Source organism: Hydra vulgaris, chromosome 03 (assembly GCF_038396675.1).
Source record: "Hydra vulgaris chromosome 03, alternate assembly HydraT2T_AEP".
Classification (NCBI taxonomy): domain Eukaryota; kingdom Metazoa; phylum Cnidaria; class Hydrozoa; order Anthoathecata; family Hydridae; genus Hydra; species Hydra vulgaris.
In genome coordinates, this window is record NC_088922.1 from 21,464,038 (window position 1) to 21,489,721 (window position 25,684).

General features: G+C 25.9%; 1 protein-coding gene across 1 annotated transcript in view; it reads right to left on the minus strand.

The window, feature by feature from the left end:
• LOC101239454 (leucine-rich repeat serine/threonine-protein kinase 1) overlaps nucleotides 1–25,684 on the minus strand; it is a 123,140-nt gene that overhangs the window by 19,483 nt on the left and 77,973 nt on the right. Inside the window, exons 19-22 of the mRNA XM_065792626.1 lie at nucleotides 20,152–20,384; nucleotides 15,072–15,179; nucleotides 14,544–14,911; nucleotides 8,900–9,141 (exon numbers count right to left, since the gene is read on the minus strand). Coding sequence (XP_065648698.1) covers nucleotides 8,900–9,141; nucleotides 14,544–14,911; nucleotides 15,072–15,179; nucleotides 20,152–20,384 — 951 coding nt within the window. The remainder of the gene's footprint in view (nucleotides 1–8,899; nucleotides 9,142–14,543; nucleotides 14,912–15,071; nucleotides 15,180–20,151; nucleotides 20,385–25,684) is intronic.

The window sequence follows — 25,684 nt, forward strand, 5'->3', positions numbered from 1 at the left end:
CTTGTCAAAAATTTGCTATCTTTGCTTATACGAAAAATTCCTTATTTTAACATATAAAGGTGAAAACTTGTTATATAAACAAAATGAGTTGATTTCAAATTTATCTTTTTTTGACAACTTTTTTTCATGTTTTTTTAAAAAACTACAAAAACGCAAATTAAAAGACTATAATGTTTTTAAAAACATTCTAAATGTTTTTATTTCATTTTTCAAAAATAAAAACATTCTGAATGTTTTTTTCTTGTTTTTTAAACTGTAAAATATGTTACATCTACTATCTTATAGCCTGCTGCTTTTATGTATGTATGTGTATATATATACATATATATACATATATATATATATATATATATATATATATATATATATATATATATATATATATATATATATATATATATATATATATATATATAATGGATAATTTTTAATAGTAAAAATATCTAAAGACATAATTAATCCCTATTTAGTCAGTCAATGTATGTACTGAAGCCCCTTAGCTACTTATTTCAGTATGACATCATCAGTGTGCATCTAACGCTGCATTCTTATATATGTATAAACTGATAAACTAATTTCATTCTGAATTAGGTAGCTGAGGGGATTTGAGTACACATATCAAGTGACTAGGTAGAACATGTATAAGGGCTACGCTGCTACATCATCTCATATGTTGACCAGTAGCATCTTAAAATCCTTGACAAAATGATAAGCAGTTACAATTTTAAATGACATTTTTAAGTCATTAAAAAGCAAAAAGGTGTGGTTCTAAAACTAAACCTTCCAGGATACCACTTGAGCAATTTTTAAAAATAGATTTAGTAGTATTAATCAAAACAATCTGTGTTCTATTTTGGAGACAAAATAAACCAATTTAGTTCCATAGTACTTAGAGTACTATTTTGTGAGAAGTATTGAGTTATTCACAGTATCAAAAGCTTTTTGAAAATCTGCAAACACTCCACATGCAAAATGCTTTATATCAAGAGGATTTCTAATTTATTCAATGATTTCAATAAATGTGAGGATTGTGGAATGTTTGTATTGGAATTCATACCAATGTTGTTACAGGCATTTAAATTTTTTTAAAAAACTTGTATAGCCTACTTGCACAGCTTTTTCTAAAAAGATTGCCTTAGTTGGAAAGAAGGGAACTTTATCTTTTATAAGTTAGAAAACTTCATATTTAAAATAATTATTTGGAATAGTGTAAAAGGGATTGTTGCCTTAAGTTTAAGAAAAAAAAACAACAGCTAGTTCCATAGCTTTTCTTATTTTTGGGAGTACTATTGATAAGACTGAGTGAAAATAAAAAACATTACATTCACTCATAGGACCAATAAAGAACAAAGTAATTTTAGGCAAGTAAAGAAAGTCACATTTTTATGGTATGAGTTCATTGAGTAGCTTTTCACAAAACAATATAAAATAATTCTTAAATATATTTGAGAAGCAGTGCACAGTGAATTGGTGGTGGACAAAACCTTCAAAAAAAATTTTTATTATATTCAAAATCATATAATAAAACATATTTGTAATATTCTACTGTATTAATATTTCATTTTAAGTCTAATAATTTCTTTTAAAACCACAAAAATCAGTTGCGGTTCTAAGCAAATAAAAAGAATTTCTAAATTAAAAAAGTTTTAAAATTTTTTGCATAGCTATAGTAAACAGTAAATTGTAAAATGCTATGCGTATTAGGGTGTTAACTTTTAAACCTTTTTTTGAAATTTTTGAAACACTATAGTATTAGTGGATGAGTATTTATGTATATTATTTGATTATTTCTGTAATTTAATTTATTTTAAAAAAAGTCACCCACCACAGCAATCATACACTAATGTTGAGCTATTTGAAAAGATGATATGTTACTTTGGGTGGGTGTACTATATATATATATATATATATATATATATATATATATATATATATATATATATATATATATATATATATATATATATCAAATAAATCATAAAACAGAATAAATGCACACTAAAAATCATCTCTGAAGATACTGAAATAATAATAAATCATAATATATTTGTAATATTATCTTTCATGCAAATCAAAGATAATTAAATTTCAATTTGTATAGCTATAGTAAACAGCAAATTGCAAAATACTATATGATAAATATTTAAGAAAACCAAAAAAATTAGTTAACGCTTCTTTTACTCAATTATTTGATAGTTGACTGATTTGAAAGGTTGGCTAACAAGTGAAGACAAAAGTTTTTACAATATGCAGATGGAAACACAAGGAAGAGCAGGCTATTGTTCTTATAAAGTAGCTGACTCAACAAAAATTCATCCATCAAAGAGAATCAGAAGCATCAAAAACAAAAACTCATCTACAGAAGATACTGATATTAAAACTGATTCTAATACTATGGTTATTGAGACTAGTGGGGATGAATGTTTTGACAGACCAAGACCCGATACTATCTCCAGAAAGAGGAGGCATTGCACAACTTCATCAGTTTTGAAACTATCAACAGCAGCAAAATTATCATCAAGAAAAATTGCAGCGGTGTGCAATTTTTTAGTTAAAGATATTGGATTAGATATAGACACACCTAATCATTCATTAATATATAAAGCAACTATGAGATAAGCAAAAAACTTAAAAAAGTCATATAAAAAAAATTTTTTTAAATGAAAACTGGTGCCTCCATTTTGATGGAAAATATTTTAACTATAATGAACACCAAGTAGTGGTTTTGAAAAATTGTACAAAAGAAGTAAAATTAGCTGTTGTCTTAAAAGATGGTATAGCACGATTTTTAATGGATTGGTTGAAATTATCGACTCTTTTGATTTATAGGATTGTATAAAAATGATTATAACAGATACAAACTGCTATTAATACTGGTAAAAAAAATGATTCAGTAAATAGACTACAAAAAAAATTTAGTGACCATGGATTTGATAATCCACAGTATGTTTTATGTCAACATTATGTTCTGGACAAAGTTTTGAAGTTGGTCATTGATTCTGTATGTCCTGAAAAGTCTACCTCACCTGAATTACACTATTCTTTTATTAAATTCATTCTTGAAAATTACAAAAATCTTGTCGAAGCAATTGACAACAGCGGAAAATTTTAGGATGGAGAGATGATATGAAATGGCTTTACAATCTATGCAAAGCATATCTTTTTTAAAAAGAAAATAGATATTTTCCTAAAATTAAATTTCCTAATACATTACCATCTCTTCACTGTGCAAGATGGAATTCAAGAGCAAATTATGCATTTTTAAGTTATTTTCTTGTTAACTCATCTAGAGAACAACTTGAAGTAGTTTGTGATTTTGTTAGTGGTAACTGGCACAAAATATTGTTTGGGAAACATTTTTAATGAAAATAATTTTAGTGATCTTGAAGAAGATATCAAGAAAGTTGGTAATTGCCAGAAAGCTCTTACTTGTTTGAAAACGCATTGAACTAAAAAACCATCAATTATTGCAAACATCCAGCACAGTAATATGTGTTGAAAGAGCAATAAAAATTGCTTAAAACTTGCCTTGGTGTATAAACTCTGAGAAACTTAATTTAAAATTTATTTTAAATTAAGTTAAATTAATTATTTCTAATATTAAGATATAAAAAATAGAAAATTAATTATAAACTGCAAATAAAAATACAATATTGTTTTAATGATTAGAATTTTTTATTGGTGAGTGACCTTTTTGAAAAATCAATGTAAAAGAATATGACTTTATGTTGTTCATTATTGACATAATTGACATGACATAATTGTTCATTAGAAAATAATTTAGGACATATGTGTTGTAATATCAATAAGTCAACACCCTAATGTGTATATGGAGTTTATATATTTAAACTATTTAACAGTACAGCTTTATGGAAAAAATGTAAGTAAATATCAGTATTTATAATGACTTAAAATTATAGCTGGGGCTGGGTTTGTGACCGGGGCTGCATAAGCATTTATATATCCTAAAGTATATATTTTTTATTCAAAGTTCATGTTGTATTTTTTATATAAATGCATATATAAACATCATTATGATCGATATGATCCTCATCATCATCATCATCATCATCATCATCATCATCATCATCATCATCATCATCATCATCATCATCATCATCATCATCATCATCATCATCATCATCATCATCATCATCATCATCATCATCATCATCACCATCATCACCATCATCATCATCATCTTCTCGTTCAGCAAATCCTACACCATAAAAATACTAAAGTTTATATAAATATGAAAAAATATTGTATGCCAGAATCTAAATAAATAGCAAACATATATGTTTATATCCATGATATGTATGCATAAAGCGCATCTCAGAAGCTTTTATTCCTTCTGGACAAAAATTTTGGAAGCTTTTATTCCTACTCTTCAATTAAACTCAAACCTGACTCCACATTTTTCACCATCTTGAGCAGTTACTTTATTAATCATTTTTTAAATCTTTTTTACAAGAACATCTCTTTTAAGAACAAAAGTCCTTTAACTATTCCAAGAAGCCAATGTAAAAAGGTCAAATCAGATGTTAGGTTCTAGAGACTTTTGGTTAGTCAAGGTATCTTGTGGTATCCTTAAAGCGTTATAAGTGTGAGGTACCAAGTTAGATCCCCACCAAGTCCCTGGTAGTACTGCTCTCAATGTGTTTCTCTGCACAGCGGCCTTGGTTGTCAAGGTTTGTGTTTCAGAGTTAAATGGTTGACAGTTAAGTAGCCTCCTCATCTGTAGTGGCGTTTTGAGCCTTGAGGAGGTGAATTAACATATTTAAAAAAAAAAATTAGACCTGTTTTATCTGCCAAACTTGAGCCACTCTCCCATTGTTGTAAGGTTGCATTTCTTTCTTTTATCTACAAATACAATCATGGTCAATGCTCAAACAAGCTATAGCCTCTATTACAACAAACCAAAACTCATTCTTGCTTGGTTCTTATTCAACAAGTTGCGTTTTTCTACTGTATCTGTCACTTTATGCTATAAAAACTTTTAATAATCCAGTTTTTTTCCTTGCACATCTAAAAAGCCTTATAACTATTAGCTATCTTCATGTTTTTCTTTTATATACAACCTACAACTTTTCAAGTCTTCAGTTAACCATTTCCTAGTATTTTTACTTATTCTCCATTTTAAAGTAACTCAAAACTTAACAGTGGTTGCTTGCAATCTTGTTGAAAGTAAATTAGAGTATGAAAATGTATAAATATATATCAGTATTTAATAAATAGTAAATGTAAGCATAAAACTATAATACATACAGTATTATAAATTTTTTTCTAGCCCTGGCTATCAACCCCTGCTAAACCTTATTGTTTAGTCGGAGCCGGGTTTAAAAAAGCCTCATTTTTAGCCGAGACCGGGGTCAGGGCCCCAGTCATTCACTATTTATAAACTGATCTTAAGATATCAAGGTAAGCCTTTAATATTTAACTTTTTTTTTACAAAAATTGTCACATAGTAAAGGTACTATGAGAACATAAGTGCTTAAACTATTGAATGCATTATGTATTAAAACTATTTTTGACAAATTCAACACAGTGTTGTCCAGAGTGTGGTTTGCTTCCCAAAAGCACAAGTAACTTGAAGAATGTATTGAATTTAGACACCAATCATTTACAGTTAAACTATGGTTTATCATGCCTACAGGCTTGGATAAACATTTTTGAGCGAATTCTGGATATAAAAATGTGCCAATTGCCAATTATAAAAACGCACCATTTGGAGCCATAACTTAAAAAAATGGCAACATATATAGAGCAAAATTTTATAAAGCAATTAATCACAAACAATTCATACCTTAGGACGCAATATCCAAATATGATTTTTGCGCTTTTATTATAAAAAGGTGTACTTTAATTTTTTGGCAAAAGAAAAAAAAAAAAATAATAATAATGAAAAAAAAAAGATTACTTCCTCATGCCAAACCTTTAGCCCATTTAGCATCATTTTTACCGGCAACAAGCTATAAGATAGTCAATGAATGTACAGAAGCCCCTGTAGTTATCTTTTTTAGAGTGCGTTTAATGCTGCATTTATATATATATATATATATATATATATATATATATATATATATATATATATATATATATATATATATATATATATATATATATATATATATATATATATATATTTATACAACTTGATACATTTAAATTAGCTGCTAATTTTATTTTTATACAAATTTTTATTTTTAAAGTATTTAAACTCTGTAAAGATTTTTAATATTGATACTTTTACTTCTTGCAATTTTTTTATAAAGTTTGTTTTTTACAGATACAGAGTAAAATTACTTACAACTAAAATAATTTGGTTCGCTGACTTGTAGGATTATGGATTAAAAAAAGTAAATGCATTAGGTATCAAGGTAATTAGAAATAGCATTACACTTACTTCAACTGAGTAGATCTGCATTGAAATTACCCATTAGAAAGATCAATTTCTATTCTTTGTTTAGCTTTTTGAGTAGCAGAGTTAAATAGGTGGAAGTAAACTCCTTTTGATTCATCAATGGATGACAATATATACAGCCAATTAAAACATTTGTTTTGTAGGGCTAAATAATTTCAACAAAAACAGTCACTAGGAATTTTGGTGCAAATATTTTTAAGTCATTATGAAATATATAATTTAAATTGGACAGTAGATATAAAAAAGCTCATTGTTTTTGAACTCTAGCTTGAATGTCTGTTATATTAGTTGAGATAAAAATTAGATATGAATAATGAAATAAGATATGAATTGGATTCAGTAATCCACATTGTTATAGGTACACAATTAAATGTGCTGATAAGATTGCACAGGTCATCAATATGATATGAAACTGATTACTAAACTTCTAGTTAGCTGTATATGTTGCCATCCAATAATAACTTAAACTAAATAATTAAAAAACTCAATTTATTTTAAATACAACTCAGAATTTAACACAAATTACCAATCATCAGATGTTACAAATCTTAAGAAAAAAAATATATATATATATACTTTTTATTGTTATTGTTATACCTAAAGTTATTGATCACACACAGATATATATATATATATATATATATATATATATATATATATATATATATATATATATATATGTATATATATACACACACACACATATTTACACACACAGATATATATATATATATATATACACACACACATATATGTATATATATATATATATATATATATATGTATATATATATATATACATATATATATACATATATATATATATACATATATATATATATGTATATATATATACATATATATACACATATATACATATATATATATACATATATATATATACATATATATATATATATGTATATATATATATATATATATATATATATATATATATATATATATATATATATATATATATGTATATATATATATATATATATATATATATATATATATATATATATATATATATATATATATATATATATATATATATATATATATATAAATGATGACATTCACCTTTTATTAATTCGAAACTCAGAATTTATTAAGTTGCGATATAATAAAAGAAAGTTATTGAGTTCTCACAACAGTATGGAGAATAATGTCAGAACATCTTCACTTCCAACAAGGCTGCAAGCAACCACTAGTAGAGTTAGAAGTTACTGGAAGAAAAAAGATGAAGTTTATGAAGCAAGATAACATTCAACAGACAACTTGAAAGATTGCAAATTATATGAATCAGGAAAACAAGATGAAGGGATCATATTCCAAAGAATATGATCCCAAAATTATAGTATTTATAGAAAAGAGAAATGAAGCAACATTACAATGATGTGACAATGGTTGAAGGTTGGCTACATAAGCAGGTCCAACTATGTTTACATTGTATTTTTGCACCTTGTTTAAAAAAGAAAGCACATCATTTGAAGATATGGTCCAGATATGGCAACAGTATTCCATACAAGGATAGATTTGAGATTTATAGAGATAAAGAATAGAATCCGGAGTAAGAAAGTGGCAAGAACAATAAAGAGATACAACCTTAGCAGATGCTAATTTTGCAATGGATTTGATAAATGGTTTCAAAGAAAAATCAGAGCTAAGAGTTCATCCTAGAAGACAAAGGGTAGATGACTTATTAAGTACATTACTGTTCATAAATATAGGAAGATCTAGATTGTTGCGATAACATTAGCTGAAAAAAAACGGAGTTTTATTTGAGTTAAAGTTCACCAGCCACTGAGAGCCATATGCTGTAGCAGAAGTGAGATTTTTTTAGCTTAAATATCCCCTTCTTAGCAATCAGAGAGTATTGGCTTCTTATCAAGAAAAGAATAACTGGTATTAACATCAACAAACAATGTCACCTATAATATGAGAATTCCTTGGAGATTGTTAGTGTAAATTAAAAAAATTATAGAGCCAAGGATAGAACTTTGAGGAACCACTGAAGTTACAGGAACTGAAGAAGAGTGTCATCAAGGACAACTTTTTTACGATTGGTAAGGAAGGAGTCAATAATCTTAAAGATGTTTGTGGAGAATTGTTTTGGCTATATATATATATAGAAGTAATGGTTATGATTGGAAATTGCAGCAGCACAATGAGAAGAAAACCATAGAGAAGAGTGAGGCTTGACTTGAAATTGTCAAAAGGTAATAAAAAATTCCATATTAGCCTGAATGCAATAAGTTACATAAAGAAGCACATTTGTCAGCAGGAAAACAAAAAATTTCTACCCAAGGGCCACCATGAAAAAAACCTTGGAAAGATTTAATTAGTTTTAACATATACCTTATATATTTTATATATTTAATATAGTTTTATTATACAACTTATTTATTGATTACTTTATTAAAATTTACAAAATGAAAAATGAAAAAAAAAACAAAAAAAAAACTATACCTATAAGACATATAAGATTCCAATTTTTCTTCATGATTCCATGAAATATATGCTTCCATTTCAGTAAATGGAGATTTGTTTTTTATAACAGAATTGCAAGGAACTTTCATTGCTGCACAAAATGAAGAGTTTTTTGAAACTATTTTTACAGCAAAAACATCAGTAAATTTTCCTTTTGAAATCAATTTGTCACAATCGATTTTTTCATCAGAGAAAGTTTTACAATTGAAGTCTAAGAAACACTATAAAATTTTTTTATTATATTAGAAACCTTTACATTAAGAAACTTTCAGTTTTACTGTTAAAAAAGTCTAAGAAACGCATAACAAATTATCAGTATGAAAATAATTTAAATGTAATAAACATATAAAATGTTATAAATATAATGTATTATAACATATAATGTATTTATAACATATAATGTATTTATAACATATAATGTATTATAACATATAATGTAATTATAACATATAATGTAATTATAACATATAATGTAATGTATGTTTCTTGGAGCCTTTCTATTCATTTTTCAAGCATAAAAATGCCAAAAAATGTTTGTATTTTCAAGACAGTAATGTTTTACAAACTGTTTGTAAGAAATATTAGTTAGATCATAACAGCGTATATAGATATATATTATAGATAGATCATAACAGTGTACATAGATATATATTATAGATAGATCGTAACAGTGTACATAGATATATATTATAGATAGGTCATAACAGTGTACATAGATATATATTATAGATAGATCATAACAGTGTACATAGATATATATTATGCAGAGAATATGTAAAGATCTAACTAGCACACATAAAGTTAAACATAAAAAAATTATTTATATCATTCAGCAATAAAAAAAAAATATAGTTAAGGCAAAAAAAAAAAAAAACCAAATCAAAAGTGAGTGCAAATATAGTGTAGTCATCTGATAATATAAAAGTATAAAGTTTAAAAGAGTTTAAAAATTGAAGATTCAACAAAGGTGAATATTGTTGAATTCCAAACCTAGAATTCAACATATAGTTCGCAATCTTGTGTGAATTCTTAGGTACTCGCGTAAAGTTGTATATAATTTTTTTTATAATGTTAAATGATTATGTTACATAAATTATAATAGCATGCATTTTTTATAATTTAAAAACTTTGGCATATAAATTCGCCAAATGGTTACACACGAGCAGTAAACGACTGAGGAAAGAAATGAAGTACATTAGAATAAAAGAGAATTATTTCTTGAACAAAGCATATTTTGACAGTTGTCAAGACTAAAAATAAAGAATAATAGAGGAATATTTAAAAATAAATAAGACAGACAATGCACCCAAATAATACTTACAATAATAAAAAAATTATTTAATAAACACCAATATGAACAAAGTTATACAACAAATATATCACCAAACAAAAACTTATAAAACAAAAAATTGATTACAAAATAAAAAGTATGCATACAACAATGTAAGGCCTCAGAATGGAAAAAAAACATTAATGCTGATGTGTAAGCATAATTTGTATATAATAGTAGAAAAAAAAAAATTGCCTGTAAAGATTTAAACATGTTGTGAAGGATATAAGAAATTCTCTGAATAATAATAAAAGACAAAAATTGTGCATGTGAAAACTAAAACAAAGCTGAGTAATGAATTAAGATAATATAGCATAAAAGTTCCTTGATAATAGTAATAATATGAAAATCAGCGGATAAATAATATATTAAAAAATATTGTAATAAGACTAACTAAATTCTGTAATAAGACCAGATAAATTTTAACCAAATGAGTGGTTAAAAAACTCTTTTGGGTGATATAGCAATAATATAAGTTGTGATATAAAAGCGATGTACGAAGCGGGAAAAAATATTGTTTAGAAGTAAAATTTTCTCTACAGTCCAAATTAAAAGTAACTTTGAGACCATATCTAAATTGAAATTTCCAAAAAGTAAAGTTTTTCCTATGGTCCGAATTAAACGCAATTTTGAGACCATAACAAAACAACAACAAAAAGATGTCCATCAACAAAACATGTCGAAAGCCGCTAGTAAAAGAATCGCTCTTATATATGTATATATATAAATAAATAAACTACAATGCAAATATATATATATATATACATATAATATATAGGGTTATATACATATATATATAGAGTTACATACATACATACATACATACATACATATATATATATATATATGTATATATATATATATATATATATATATATATATATATATATATATATATATATATATATATATATATATATATATATATATATATATATGAACCCTAAAATCAACAAAAAAACAAACAAAAGAAAAACAAGCAAAAGACCATATCAGTCTTGGTCAGGAAGGCGTGCAATAGCACATCTGTATATAACTTTGCAAATAATACTTTAACACATAATTTTTTAATTATGTGTTAAAGTAAATAACATCGAAATTTTCATCTTTACAAATGTTTTTATATTAGCGAAACTTCTTAAAACTGAGTGCAAAGTACTCATAATGACTTTTGTTTTGAGTTTCAATAAAATTTGTATATAATTTTTTTTATAATGTTAGATAAATTATATAAGTATGCATTTTTTATCATAAACATTATTTAAAAAAAAAACTTGTTTTGATTTTATAAACAACTTTTTTTAGACAACGATAGTTATACTAATGAATGTTATAATAGAAAAGTTAAAATTCTTAATAAGATAAAAAGTTTCATTGAAAAAATATGAATTAATGAATATTAATTTTTCATCTTAAAAATTTTTTTATCAATTTTATTTTTAAAGTAGTTGACTTTGAACAATCTATTAAAATTTTTTTTTAAGAATGGTTAAAGTTAATATACTTAAACAGATAATAAAAATTTGTTGCCATTAAAGCTTTTAAATAACAAAGTTAAAAAAGAAACTTTTAATTCAATATGGTGATAATTATTATTTAATTTTAATAAATAATATAATTAGCCATCAGTTTGAATTCTGATTATTGCAGACTGCTCCAGCGGTCTGGCTACTATGTAATTTTTTCTAACTTTACAAAGACGTTTTATTTCAGGCAAAAGAAAAAAGTGATTTAATGTTTCCTTAGAAATGGAACTGATTTAATTCATTTTTCTTTTGTTAATATTAGTACGAAAAATTTACTGAAGAAATCATTTTAAAGATTTAAATATATTTTTTTAAATTATGTAACACTTTCTACGAATAAATGCTTATGGTTAATAGTTTAAAAAATGTATGTTTAATTAAAGCATGAAATGGTTTTAAAAAGAAATAAATTATCTTTTTTTTTTAATGCTTAAATCTTTACTATACTGTATTTGTATGGAAACTTACTATATTTTTAAATATTATTTAAGAATTAGTAAAATAAACAACTATAATTAAAATTGAATGTGCATACTTTTTAAACAATCATTCAAACAGTCAAAGTTGTTACTTTATTTATTAGGGTTCCATAATATTATACTTAGGTCGTTAGAGAAGTTTATAGAACTTTATCTATAAAGATATAATAAGACAGGAAATAATTAAATATTTATATATCATTTTAAACTGTGTTTAATTATGAACATTTTAAGTACTTGTTGAGATATTTTGAATGTTTATTAAAAAAGTTATTTAAATTTTAATATATATGTTTAAAAGAAAAAATTTAAAAATGGAAAAATTTGAATATCGAGCATATATTAAAACCCGTGCTCTACTTGGAGTTTCAGCACAAACCATACCTGATGAATTGGTTTTAGTTCATGGTGACCAAGCTGGCTACTTTATTTAAAGATGGTAGAGAGAGTTTCGAAGATGATCCTCGCTCAGGGCACCCTCAAACCACTTATACAGCTGAGAATATTGAACGCGTGCGAGCAATTATTAAAGAAAATCCGCATGCAACACATGTTATAATTGAAGCCCTGACATCAATTAATCATTTTAAAATCAACAAAATCATTCACAACGCACTTAAAAAAAGAAAATTAACATCACGTTGGATGCCCCACGAGTTAACCGATCAAAATCGCAAGAATAGGGTTGAGGCATGTAAGGAAAAATTAGCCCTTTTCAGAAACGGCCCATGGAGACTATGTGATATTATTACAGCGGGATGAGTTGTGATTTTATTTGAGACAAGTTGAACACAAGTCGGCTAACGCTAGTTGGGCCGGTGAAGGTGAAAGTCCAAGAACTATAGCAAGATGTGACAGGTTTCAGCTGAAAAACATGTTCTACATCTTCTTCAAAACAGCAAGTGTTGTTCATTTGGGTTATGTTAAAAAGGGAGACACCATAACTAGTGAAAATCATATAAAAAATTGTTTGAAACCTCTTATATGCAAAATAAATAAGCAAAGACCTAAAACAGGCACTTAAAATTTCAAATTTCTCCATGATAACGCTCAACCCCATGTGACTCAAACTGTCACATATTGTCTAAACCAAGCTGAAATTACAATAATTCGCCACCCACCATACTCACCAGACTTAGCTCCATCTGATTATTGGCTATTAGACTTGATAAAAAAAAATCACGATGATGATACTGACGCGAAAGTCAAAAAACTCGCATAACGAAGCTACTTCAAAGTATACCCAAAGAAGAGTATAAAAAAACGTTTGACAAATGGCTTGAAAGGATGCAACTTTGTATAGATAATAATGGACATTATTTTGAAAATTTCACAAAATAAAATTGAAAAAAACTCAACTATGTCAAAAATCAACTGAAAATGCAACTAAAAACTTGATTAAATAAGCTTATTGTTTTCGTTTTTTAGGTTTTATTTTTGTTGTTTATATGTTCATTTTTTGGGTTTTACATAATTTCTTTTTATTTTCTCTTATGTTTAGTCTAGATAAGCTTTTTTAGCACATTTTTTAAGTTCAAATTTTTAAAACAGTCGAAGTCAAATCATCAAAAAATCTTTTTTTTTTTGCGTGGTCATATAAAAACGTGCAATCACATGCCTTCCTGATCTAAACTGATTTTGATTATTTTTTATAATATTTACATGTTATTTTTATTACAATATTTACATGCTAACCTTATGTAACTTAATAAAGTACTTTAATACTATAAAATTGGATAAGTTTGAAGAACTTTTATCAATTTTTTAAATTAAGTTGTATATAAATTTAGCTTAATCCATCTAAGGGGTCTTCCATAAAGTACATATGCAGGTATGAGGAGAAATAGGGTTATCTGAAAATGTAGGAATGCATACAAGGGAAGGTTTAAAACAAAGAATAGAAGTGTTAAAAACAGGAAGTACAAATGTATATATACATACATACATACGTACATACATATATATATATATATATATATATATATATATATATATATATATATATATATATATATATATATATATATATATATATATATATATATATATATATATATATATATATATATATATATATATATATATATATATACAAGGAAAGGTTAAAAACAAAGAACAGAAGTCTTAAAAACAGCAAGTACATATGTATACATATTTTTTTGCCAACCAGATGCCGACCTCTAAAACATTAGGGCAAATTATTATTTCCTAATTCCTTGAACAAAACTGTATTTACTTTAAGCATGAAACTTTAACTAATTTTTAATGTAAAAAGTTATTAAACATACCAAGTCAGGAAAAACCTTTTTTATATCTACCAAATTTTCATGAAAAGGACAAATTAAATCTTTCTTTTTCTTTAAACAGTCTAAGGCATGTTCAAACTCAAACAATGACAACTTAAAACTGCTTGATTGAGAATTATTTTCTTCTATTGCACTTTGAATGCAAAGGTTACAAAAAGAAACTCTTTTAACATCTTTAGTACTAAATTTTGAAAACCAGTCAGAGAGTAGTTTATCTATACAATCTACTGCAGAAACCAATATTCTGCAAGCTATTAGATGATTACTGTTTGTAATGCTGGAAATTTTGATATTACTAGTGTTGTGAGCAATAGATTTACTTTGAGTTCCTGATGCTATAACCTGTGATCCTTAAAATATATTAAAAAAATGAAAATAAAATATGACACATTAGAGAAAAAAGAACACTTTAAAACTATAATCCATATTTAAAAATAGGCCCGTAGTAAACAAAAAAACATTTTAATAACAATGTGCAATAAAAAAGCAAATTGGTAACAATAAAATTACCACATTTTTCAATTGTTATGTAAACAACAGGGACTGTTATTTCAGCAACTGTTTTGTTGTTCACAAAACTTGAATCAGAACTTGAAACATTTTTTGCTATTGAGGAAGCTAAAAAGAAAAGAGAATTAGACATAAGCAGATATCCTTTTTTTTTCAAACATCTGATTTTGATAGTTGCTTAACAGCAATAAGTAAACCTTAGTAGCAACATCATATAACCAAAAACAACAAATTCATATAATTATGACTTACTTCGTGTATAAACTTAATGCCTTAATTCTCTGATTTGATTATATTAATATCACAGAAAAAATAAATTTCTAATTTTTTATATCATGAACTTTAAAAAAAAATTATAAAATCAAAACAGCTAAATAATATTTTGAGTTTTATCTAAGAAAAACTTTTATATAAATAAACTTTTTTCGAACTTTTAAATAAGGTAATAGAGAAAAGTAAGCAGCCAAAAAATATATATATATAACCACATCCTACATTCTATAAAAAGAAATAATAATAGAAAGAGATAATATTTTCTTTTTCTTTTCTCTTTTTAAAAAAGAAAAAAAATTACTCTCAAAAAATAGTTGTTTTTACACTCAAGTAATCTTGAAACTAACAAATCTCCAATTTATGATCCATTAGTATCAAAATATTACACACAATTATATTTCTTTTGAGGTTTTGGATTCTGCTCTAATTAAAACCGAATTAAAGGTAAAAGAAGTTTAAATTAAATAAGAAAATCTCTCACTTTATAAACAAAATTCTCATTATAGTATAAACTTTTCTATATTATTTAAACTGCCAGTTTATATATATATATATATATATATATATATATATATATATATATATATATATATATATATATATATATATATATATATATATATATATATATATAAATAATATATATATATATATATATATATATATAAATAATATATATATATATATATATACATACAGGGTGGTGCAGAGGAAATGCATGTTTTTCAATATTGAATTACTGGGACACAATGGGTTGAAAATAATAAAAACAAGTATTAAATGATAGGTTTTTTAATGCAGTTTTTGAAATTACATACCATATTTAGGTTCAGAAAATAATTTCTTTGAGATGATGTCCTTCTTGCTGGATACAAATTTGGATCCTCTTCTGAAAATTACGGACAGCTCTCTCCAACATTTCATTTGGTCCGACTTCAATTTCCTGACGAATTGAATTCTTAAGGTCATCGAGTGTGCGAGGCTTGTTCATGTATACTTTTGTTTTCAAATATCCCCACAAAAAGAAGTCACATATCGACAGGTCGGGTGAGTGAGGGGGCCAGTGAACATCACCAAATCTCGAAATCACATGTCCTGGGAACATTTGTCGAACTACTTCCATGGATGCTCTCGCCGTGTGAGCTGTGGCACCATCCTGCTGAAACCAAATGTCTCTCATGTTGACTTGACACCTTTCAAGTTCTGGATGAAGGAAGTTGTTTAACATTTCAATGTAGCGAGCTGATGTAACAGTAACTGCAATTCCTTCCTCTTCAAAAAATAGGGTCCAACAATCCCCAACTTTGAAATGCAGCACCACACTGTTACCTTTAAACTATGCAGAGTAAATTGGTGTAATTCACCCACAAGAATTGGTATTGGTATAAACTGTTCAAAACTGTCGGTATTGGGCTCTGATGCCCAATACCGACAGTTTTGAACATTGATGTAACCATCAAGATGAAAATGTGCTTCATCGCTCATGAAGACTGTAGCATCGGGATCTTCCGTAAACATTTCATCCATTATGCGACAAAACTCTCTGCGCTGTACAAAATCCCCCTCATTAAGCTGCTGGACGATCATTATTTTGCACGGATGGAACTTGAGGTCATCATGTAAGATGCGGTGAAGCAAACGACATGACATACCAAGAGCTACAGCATGTCGTCTAGTTGATTGTCTGGGACAAGTAACAACTGCCGTTTTGACTCGGTCTACATTTTCCGGAGTACAAACTGAACGGGGAAGACTAAGTGGTTTCTTTTTCATCACAGAACCAGTACTTCTAAATGCTGCAACTCATCGGGGTACAGTATTTCAATCAGGCACTGCACCTTGACGTATAACTCTAAAATATTGACGGAAAAGACGTTGCACTGTGACTACAGAATCATGGTTTCTAAAAAACTGCTCAACAACGAACAAACGATGTTATATGCTCCAATCCTCCATAGTGACTGAAACGTTTGGGCTGTCTGCCAACATTCGTTTAAGATCAATACCCCCTCCCATCGCCACGTACTAGCGGTTCGAAAAACATGCGTTTACTCTACACCACTCTGTATATGTATATATATATATATATTTATATATATATATATATATATATATATATATATATATATATATATATATATATACACACACATATATATAAATATATATATATATATATATATATATATATATATATATATATATATACACACACACATACATATATATAAATATATATATATATATATATATATATATATATATATATATATATATATATATACACACACACACACATATATATACACACACACACATATATATATAAATATATATATATATATATATATATATATATATATATATATATATATATATATATATATATATATATATATATATATATACACACACACACATATATATACACACACACATATATATATAATATATATATATATATATATATATATATATATATATATATATATATATATATATATATATATATATATATATATACACACACACATACATATATATAAATATATATATATATATATATATATATATATATATATATATATACATATATATATATGAAATATATATAAAATTTATAACTAAAAATATATTCAGTACATACATCAACTGATATAATGAGAACATGCAAAAGAGTTGCTGCAACATCAATTGAGGGTTTAGGACAAAGTAAGGTAAGGTATTTTGTTGAGCTTTCAGCTGCTATTGAAGCTTTAAATGCTATTAAATTCTGTGCAACATGATAAATTTCTTATCTGAAATTTAGCATGTTGCACAGAATACCCAACCAATTCAACTGAATGATGTTTTGTTGGTTTGCAGTGTATACAATTCAATGATCTTTTTTTTTTTTTTTTAAAGTAATAGGACAATTTAAATAAAAACTCCTAATATTTTGTAATTTAGTTTATCTTTAATATATGTTACAGACAATATTTTATTTTATTTTTGGCACTTTCTAATAAATGTATGCAGCGCTGCAGTGGAGTAGAAAAAGAAAGAATATAAAAAAAGATTGGAAAATATTTTGATAAATTTCCAATTTTGTCAAACGTTGTATCAAATTTATTCCTGGTTAACACCCTGCATAGGTATGTATATTTTTTGTGAAATGCAAAAAATCTACATACGCAAAAAATCTACATACTTATGTGTATTTAATTATACCTGTATATATTCTGATTTACTTTCATTTTTTGGGTGGGATTAAGCTTACATTAGTTTGGTTTCTGAGGGCAAGTACAAGTTTTGTACTCCCTAGCAACCCACCATGCCTGCTTCATAAAAAAAAGAATGAAATCAAAGCCTTATGGCAAAAAGAAGGATTTTGTTTCACATTAACAAATACTAAGCTTTTTATTAAACAAATACATTTTTTGGTATCTACTACCTAAAGCTCCAGCTTTTGATGGGTGCAATAGCTAACTTCTTTTAACAAAGAAGAAATTCTGTAAAGAAAAATTATTTCTTTTGAGTTTTTAAACTCATCCAAAGGTGCTAAAAATGGGCCAAAAAAAGGGTTCAAAAGTCTAAAATATGACTTTTAAGGATCATGAGTAGCCCCTAAAAGTGGTCCAAATTCAAAATAAAAATATTCTACTAATAAAACATGGGCCTGCGCAGCAGATAAGACTCCATGGTACTTTAAAATTTTAAGGTAGAGTTTTAGATCAAAACCATCAACATTAACATCATTAGAAGCATAGAAGTTTTGAATTATTATTTCAGGTACAATAGCAAAGGAACAGAGCCTTATACCTAATTCTACCTGTTCTTACATCTCTGTGGAACTCTCTTTGGATCAAATAAAGAGCTTTTGCAATCCTTTATATTTTTATATAATGGCCTCTGCTAGAAGAGACTAACCACTGAGGCCAGCACCTGGTGAATATATCTCTAGTTTTGTGAAATTAAAAAAAAAAATTTAAAGTTGTTTTTTCCCATTTTCTTAGAAATACTTTTCCTTAAATAAAAATTAAAATCTTTATTTTTTAAAACAAAATAATATTTAATTTTTTTTTTAAATTATGCTTCTTTTGATACCCAGGTTATTGTATTATATTGTAAATATTTCAAACAGTATTTTGAAGAAAAGAAGAGATAAGTGCTTTAGGCTGGTTAATAGATCTCACCATCCATACAGCCCTGGTAATTTTTGAATAATAATAGACATAACTTTAACATTTTTATTCTATAAAGGGTTATCAATCTCAAAACTATTAATTGTTAGAACAGGCATTAGTATACTTCAGGTTTTTATCAATACTCATTTTATTTTTCAGAGAAAAATTATTATTAGTATTTTGTGTATGGCAGTTCCGAAACAACTTGCACTTCAGTTTTTTCATTTAATTTGATCATTTATTTTAATGTGTATAAAAACTGCATATTATCTAAAATATGCATATAAATTATAAAATAGGTTTAATAATGCCAGTTGGATATGTATATTTAGACTTTTATAAAAAAATCTTTATTTGTAAAACCTTTTATGTTAGTTGTAAAAACAACAGTTAGGAAATTAATTCACCACAATGCACTCTTTAGAATGAAAAAGTTGAAAAAAAAAAAAGAATGTCTGATGGAGGGTAATGCATTACCCAAATTACTCCCCCTTCCTCCTACACACACACACACATGCACACTTGTACCTGCACCTGAATACATAAATTTTTCAAAATATATTTTAAATAACCAAAAATTATTTTTAAAAAACAAAGCTGTGCATGTATGAAAAATAGTTTTTGACATAAAGTATACATACAGTTTGACCCATAGAAAGCCACTTTAGAAGGTAGCTCACAAATTCTAAATAATCTGATTCCAAAACATGAAACTTCGATTCCAGTTTTCCAGCAAGACCAATTTAATATTTTTTTAATTTTTATTTTGTCTAAGTTTTCTGAGTTTGCTGTGTTATGACTGTGTAAATCTGTAGTAGTTATTAGACCAAAACATGTTGACAAAGCTTCAAATAGATTTTTATCCACTCTCATTCTAAATATTTTCAAAGTATAGTGAAGATTGAAAACAAAAATTTATATAAATATATATATATATATATATATATATATATATATATATATATATATATATATATATATATATATATATATATATATGTATATATCTATCTATCTATATCCATCTATCTATCTATCTATCTATCTATCTATCTATCTATCTATCTATATATATATATATATATATATATATATATATATATATATATATATATATATATATATATATATATTTATTTATCTATATATACATGTATATATATATATGTATATATATATATATATATATATATATATATATATATACATGTATATATATATATATATATATATATATATATATATATATATATATATATATATATATATATATATATATATATAAATACACACACACACACAAGCCTTGTTATGAGATTTTGTTTTGTAATGGAAAAGCATAACGCAAGTAAATGTAACTTTCCTCAATAAACATATTTAGATCGTTAAAAGTTTAATTAAGTCAGTTGCATATTTTAAAGTACAGCATTGTAATTAAATTCAATTTGAATATCAAACCATATTAAAAATTGTTGTAAACCTTTTATCTTAATAAAATATCTTTAAATTAAACAATATTGTTATAAAAAAATTATAAATAAAATTTAAATATGTTGTTTAAAAAAAGAAAAATAATTCTTTATTTTAAAAAACTTATACTTAATTAAATTTTTTTCTCCTTAAAACATTCATCTTATGTTTATTCCTTTTTAAGTGGTCAAAAAATAACTAAAAACTATTAACATTTTTTTTTAAGATTTTGGGTTTAACAAAACCAAAAAAATGAAACTTTTTAATTTTTTTAATTTTTAATATTTGTTTTAAGTCATTTAGATTTTTAATTTTAATTCTTTTTCACTTATAAACACTCATTAGGTATGCATAAAATATATATACAATTTATTTGCCTTCACTGGCTTCTCAAAGTGTAAAAGGTTGCAAAAAACGGTCATCACAGGCACCCATGAATTTTCTAGTGACAAATAAATTTTAAAAAATAGTTAAATGTAATATAAACATTTTACAGTAACTTGAAATAAATTTACTGAAAAAAAACTTTCTTTTCTTTAACATAGTTAGGAAATTATAGCAGTAAAAAAAATTGTAAAATAGAGCTTTTTATAGTTTTTAAAAGAATTTAAATTAAATTTAATGAAATAAATTTATACTTAATAATAAAATTAATTTAAATATAATAAAATAAGTTTAAAATAAAAATTAAAAAAAAATAAAAAATAGAAAAAAATTTATTTAATTGTTTTTTGTCTATTAAAAAAATATTTCACTAATGTTTTTTACAACAATTAATTACTGTTTAATGTTTTGCACATAAACTATTTAAAAAAAGACTGTTTAAATAATAATCTAAAAAAAAAAATGATTTGGCCTAATGTAAATGGCTTAACGGGTAAGTTAAATTGCTATTTTATACAAAAAATTCAAATGGCTTCTTAACAAAAGCTTCTTAACAAGGCCTGTATAGATACATAGAAAAAACAAAAGAATAATCAAAAAACTTATCACTGACTCAACCTCAAGTATATTTACCTAACCTGGTATTCTTTATGTGTATAAACACGCTCTTGCTTAGTTGTCTTTAATTTTACCATAAAATGTCAACTTTATGTTTAAAAAAAAATTAATTTAGAAGACTGGAAAAAAGTTTAAAAACTTTAAAATAATTTATATATATAACTAATTCTAATTATATATATAAATTTTTTATATATATAATTATTATATATATAATTAATTATTTATACTTATATATATATATATATATATATATATATATATATATATATATATATATATATATATATATATATATGTTATATATATATATATATATATATATATATATATATATATATATATATATATATAAAATTAATTTTTTTTTTTTCAGATAAAGACATTCTGAATTTTTTTATTTTTATTGTTTTACTATTTACAAACATCGATTGACAAATAGGTAGAACATGTGAGGAGTGCTGCTACATTGACTGAGGGTTTGGTTTGGGCAGGCAGTCTATCAATTAAGAAAAAAAAAATTATTTCAATGTTTTTAAACTTTTTCCAGTCTTCTAAATTAATTTTTTTCTTAAAACATAAAGTTAACATTTTATGGTAAAAATTAAAGACAACTAAGCAAGAGTGTGTGTGTTTATATATATATATATATATATGCGGTAGTGGTGTAGTGGTAAAAGTGCTCGCTTCATAAGCGAGAGGTTCCGAGTTCGATCCCCACCACGTCCCTGGTAGTACCGCGCTCAACTTGTTTCTCCGCGCAGCGGCCTTGTTTGTCAAGGTTCGTGTTTCAGAGTTATAGAGTTGAGAGAGGGTTATAACCACTATTAAGTAGCCTCCTCATCTGTAGTGGCCTTCTTGGCCTTGAGGAGGTGAATAACAAACAAAAAAAAAAAAAAAAAAAAAAAAATATATATATATATATATATAAATATATATATAGATATATATATATATACACACACAAGTATAAATTGTGTGTTTAAAAAAGCAGTGTGACCTGAAATAGTCTGCTACCGCAAAGGAGTGCCCCTATATCAAATGAGGGTTTGGGATGGGACAACAATCTTTTCTTTAATTACACTCTATTTTTTCTACTTTTTTTTTAAAAAGCTGTACGCTATAAAAATGACCAAAACTAGTAAGCAATAGCTGATCTATATATGCTATAGTATAAATATATATATAAATATATATCTTATAATGCTGATTTAGGTGAACAGTGTGACGTCATACTGAAATAGCCTGCTGCCGGGCTTCAGTACATATATTGACTAACCAATAGCCTAATAAATATATATATATATATATATATATATATATATATATATATAAACACACATATAAATATATGTACATAAATATATATATATATATATATATATATATATATATATATATATATATATATATATATATATATATATATATATATATATATATATATATATAGTTAGTGATAAAACTGCATGAATCTTATCTATAAGCTGAGACGTTCAACAGCTCAGTACTTTTTTTTTTTAAATCAATATTTTCTCCTTGTTTGTAAACCATTTATCAAGACTTGCTTTAAACTTGTTTAAGCTCTTGGCCTCTACAACAATATCCGGAAGTTTGTTCCAAATTTGGCACACTCTGTCAGAGAAGAAATGTATTCTTGAGCTAACCGACGCACAAAAGTCATTTATTTCGTGAGGGATGAAACACTGCATCCTGATTTTATATTTGTGACCTCTAGTTGAAGAATATGGGTCATCTAATTCAACATTTGAGTTAAAGACTGGTTTGACATTAAGATTGACATATTCTAAATGGTTCAATATCTTGTATAAATGAATCAAGTCTCCTTATTTTCTTCTAAGATTTAAAGTTGTTAAACCAATTTTAACTAGCTGCTTTTTATAACAAAGCATTCAATTTGAGTAAGGTATTTTCGTGGCCCTGTGTTGAACTTGTTTGAGCATCGAAATTTCACCTAGATTTGGCGAACTCCATGCTGGAGCCGCAAATTCAAGATGAGGTCGAACATAAATTGTATACAAAATTTTCTACATATTACAACCTCTACTTTCAAAGGCATTTTTTTAACAAACCTAGTATTTTTGAAGCTTTGTTAACACATACTTGTGTTTGATGTTTCCATTTCACATTCGGTTGTACAAAAATACCTCAATCTCTCTCTGTTACACTGTTTGAAAGGTCATAATTCATTCCATTTACATTTAATGTGTATGGTTTAACAATACCTTGAAGAACATTTTGATTGCCAAATCTCATCACCTTATATTTTTTGCAATTAAGTTCCATACGCCAATTGTTGCACCATTTCACAATGTTGTCAAGGTCAGTTTGTATTTCTGAGTGTTTATCAAGGGAATCTTCTATGGCTATTAATTTGCTATCCTCAGTATACATTTTAAATGTGTTTTGCACAACTTCTGGCAAGTCCTTTATGAATAGGAGAAATAAAATGGGACCCAGAACTGAACCCTGAGGAACGCCACTGGTAACAGATACCCATTTTGAAAATGTATTACCAATAGTAACTCTTTGTGTCCTATTTGTAAGGAAACTTCTAATCCAGTTATATATTTTTCCTGTTATACCATATGCTTCAACCTTTTTCTTTGTGTTCTACTTTACCAAAAGCTTTTGAGAAGTCAAGATATATTACGCATAACGGTTTACCCTTTGCAGCTTCGTATGTAATGATGTCAATTGTCTTAATCAGATTTGTTGTGCATGATTTGTTTGGAACAAAACCAGTTTGCCTTTCAAATATAAGACTATTTAAAACTAACTGTTCCAGAATTATGTCCCGAATAAGCTTTTTGAACATTTTACAAATCACAGGCGCCAAGGATATTGGTCTATAGTTTTCTGGTTCAAGTTTTGATCCCCCTTTATAAATAGGTGATATATTTGCAAGACCAATGGTAAGGGACACAACCAGTGTCAAAACTCAATTTAAAAATAAAGATAATTGGATCAACAAAACCTTCTGCAGCATGTTTTAATACAAACAGACTAATTTTATCAAAACCCATCGCTTTTGACTCATCAATACTTTCTAACAGTTTTAGTATTTTTTCATTGGTAATCATATCAGATAATATTGCTTATTTAATATATTTGAAATGTCTGATATTTCAGTTGTAATTTGATCTTTTTTATTTTTCATGGCTCTAAGATGGGATTTAATAGTTTGCTTTTTATTTACGTAAGAGAATAAAAGTTTAGGTGTTAGCTTTGCTCTTTTTACTAAATCCATTTTGTATTCTTGAATTGATCTTTTAATTTGTTTTTTAACATTAGCACAAATTTTGTTGAATTCCTTTAGAGATTCTTGACTTTGCCGATACACGTTTGAATAAAACAGAGATTGTTTTATCTTTATTGCCTTTTTAACTTTTGCATCCAGCCATGGTTGGCTATTCTTTTTTTTTGTTATTAAAAATAGGAACAAACAATCAACAAGATTCATTGTAAATATGTAAAAATAACTCATAGCAATCACAGGCTGATTTATCATGAAATAGCTCAACCCAGTTGACTTGTTTCAAGTACTTAATCATTTGTGTAAATTTACCCTTTTTAAAGCAAAACTCATTTCTTGTGAATTGTTATTGTCACTAGAACTAGTAAAATATTGCCAAGTGATGGAGTAATGGTATCTTCCCTTTTCATAGTGACCTAACTGTG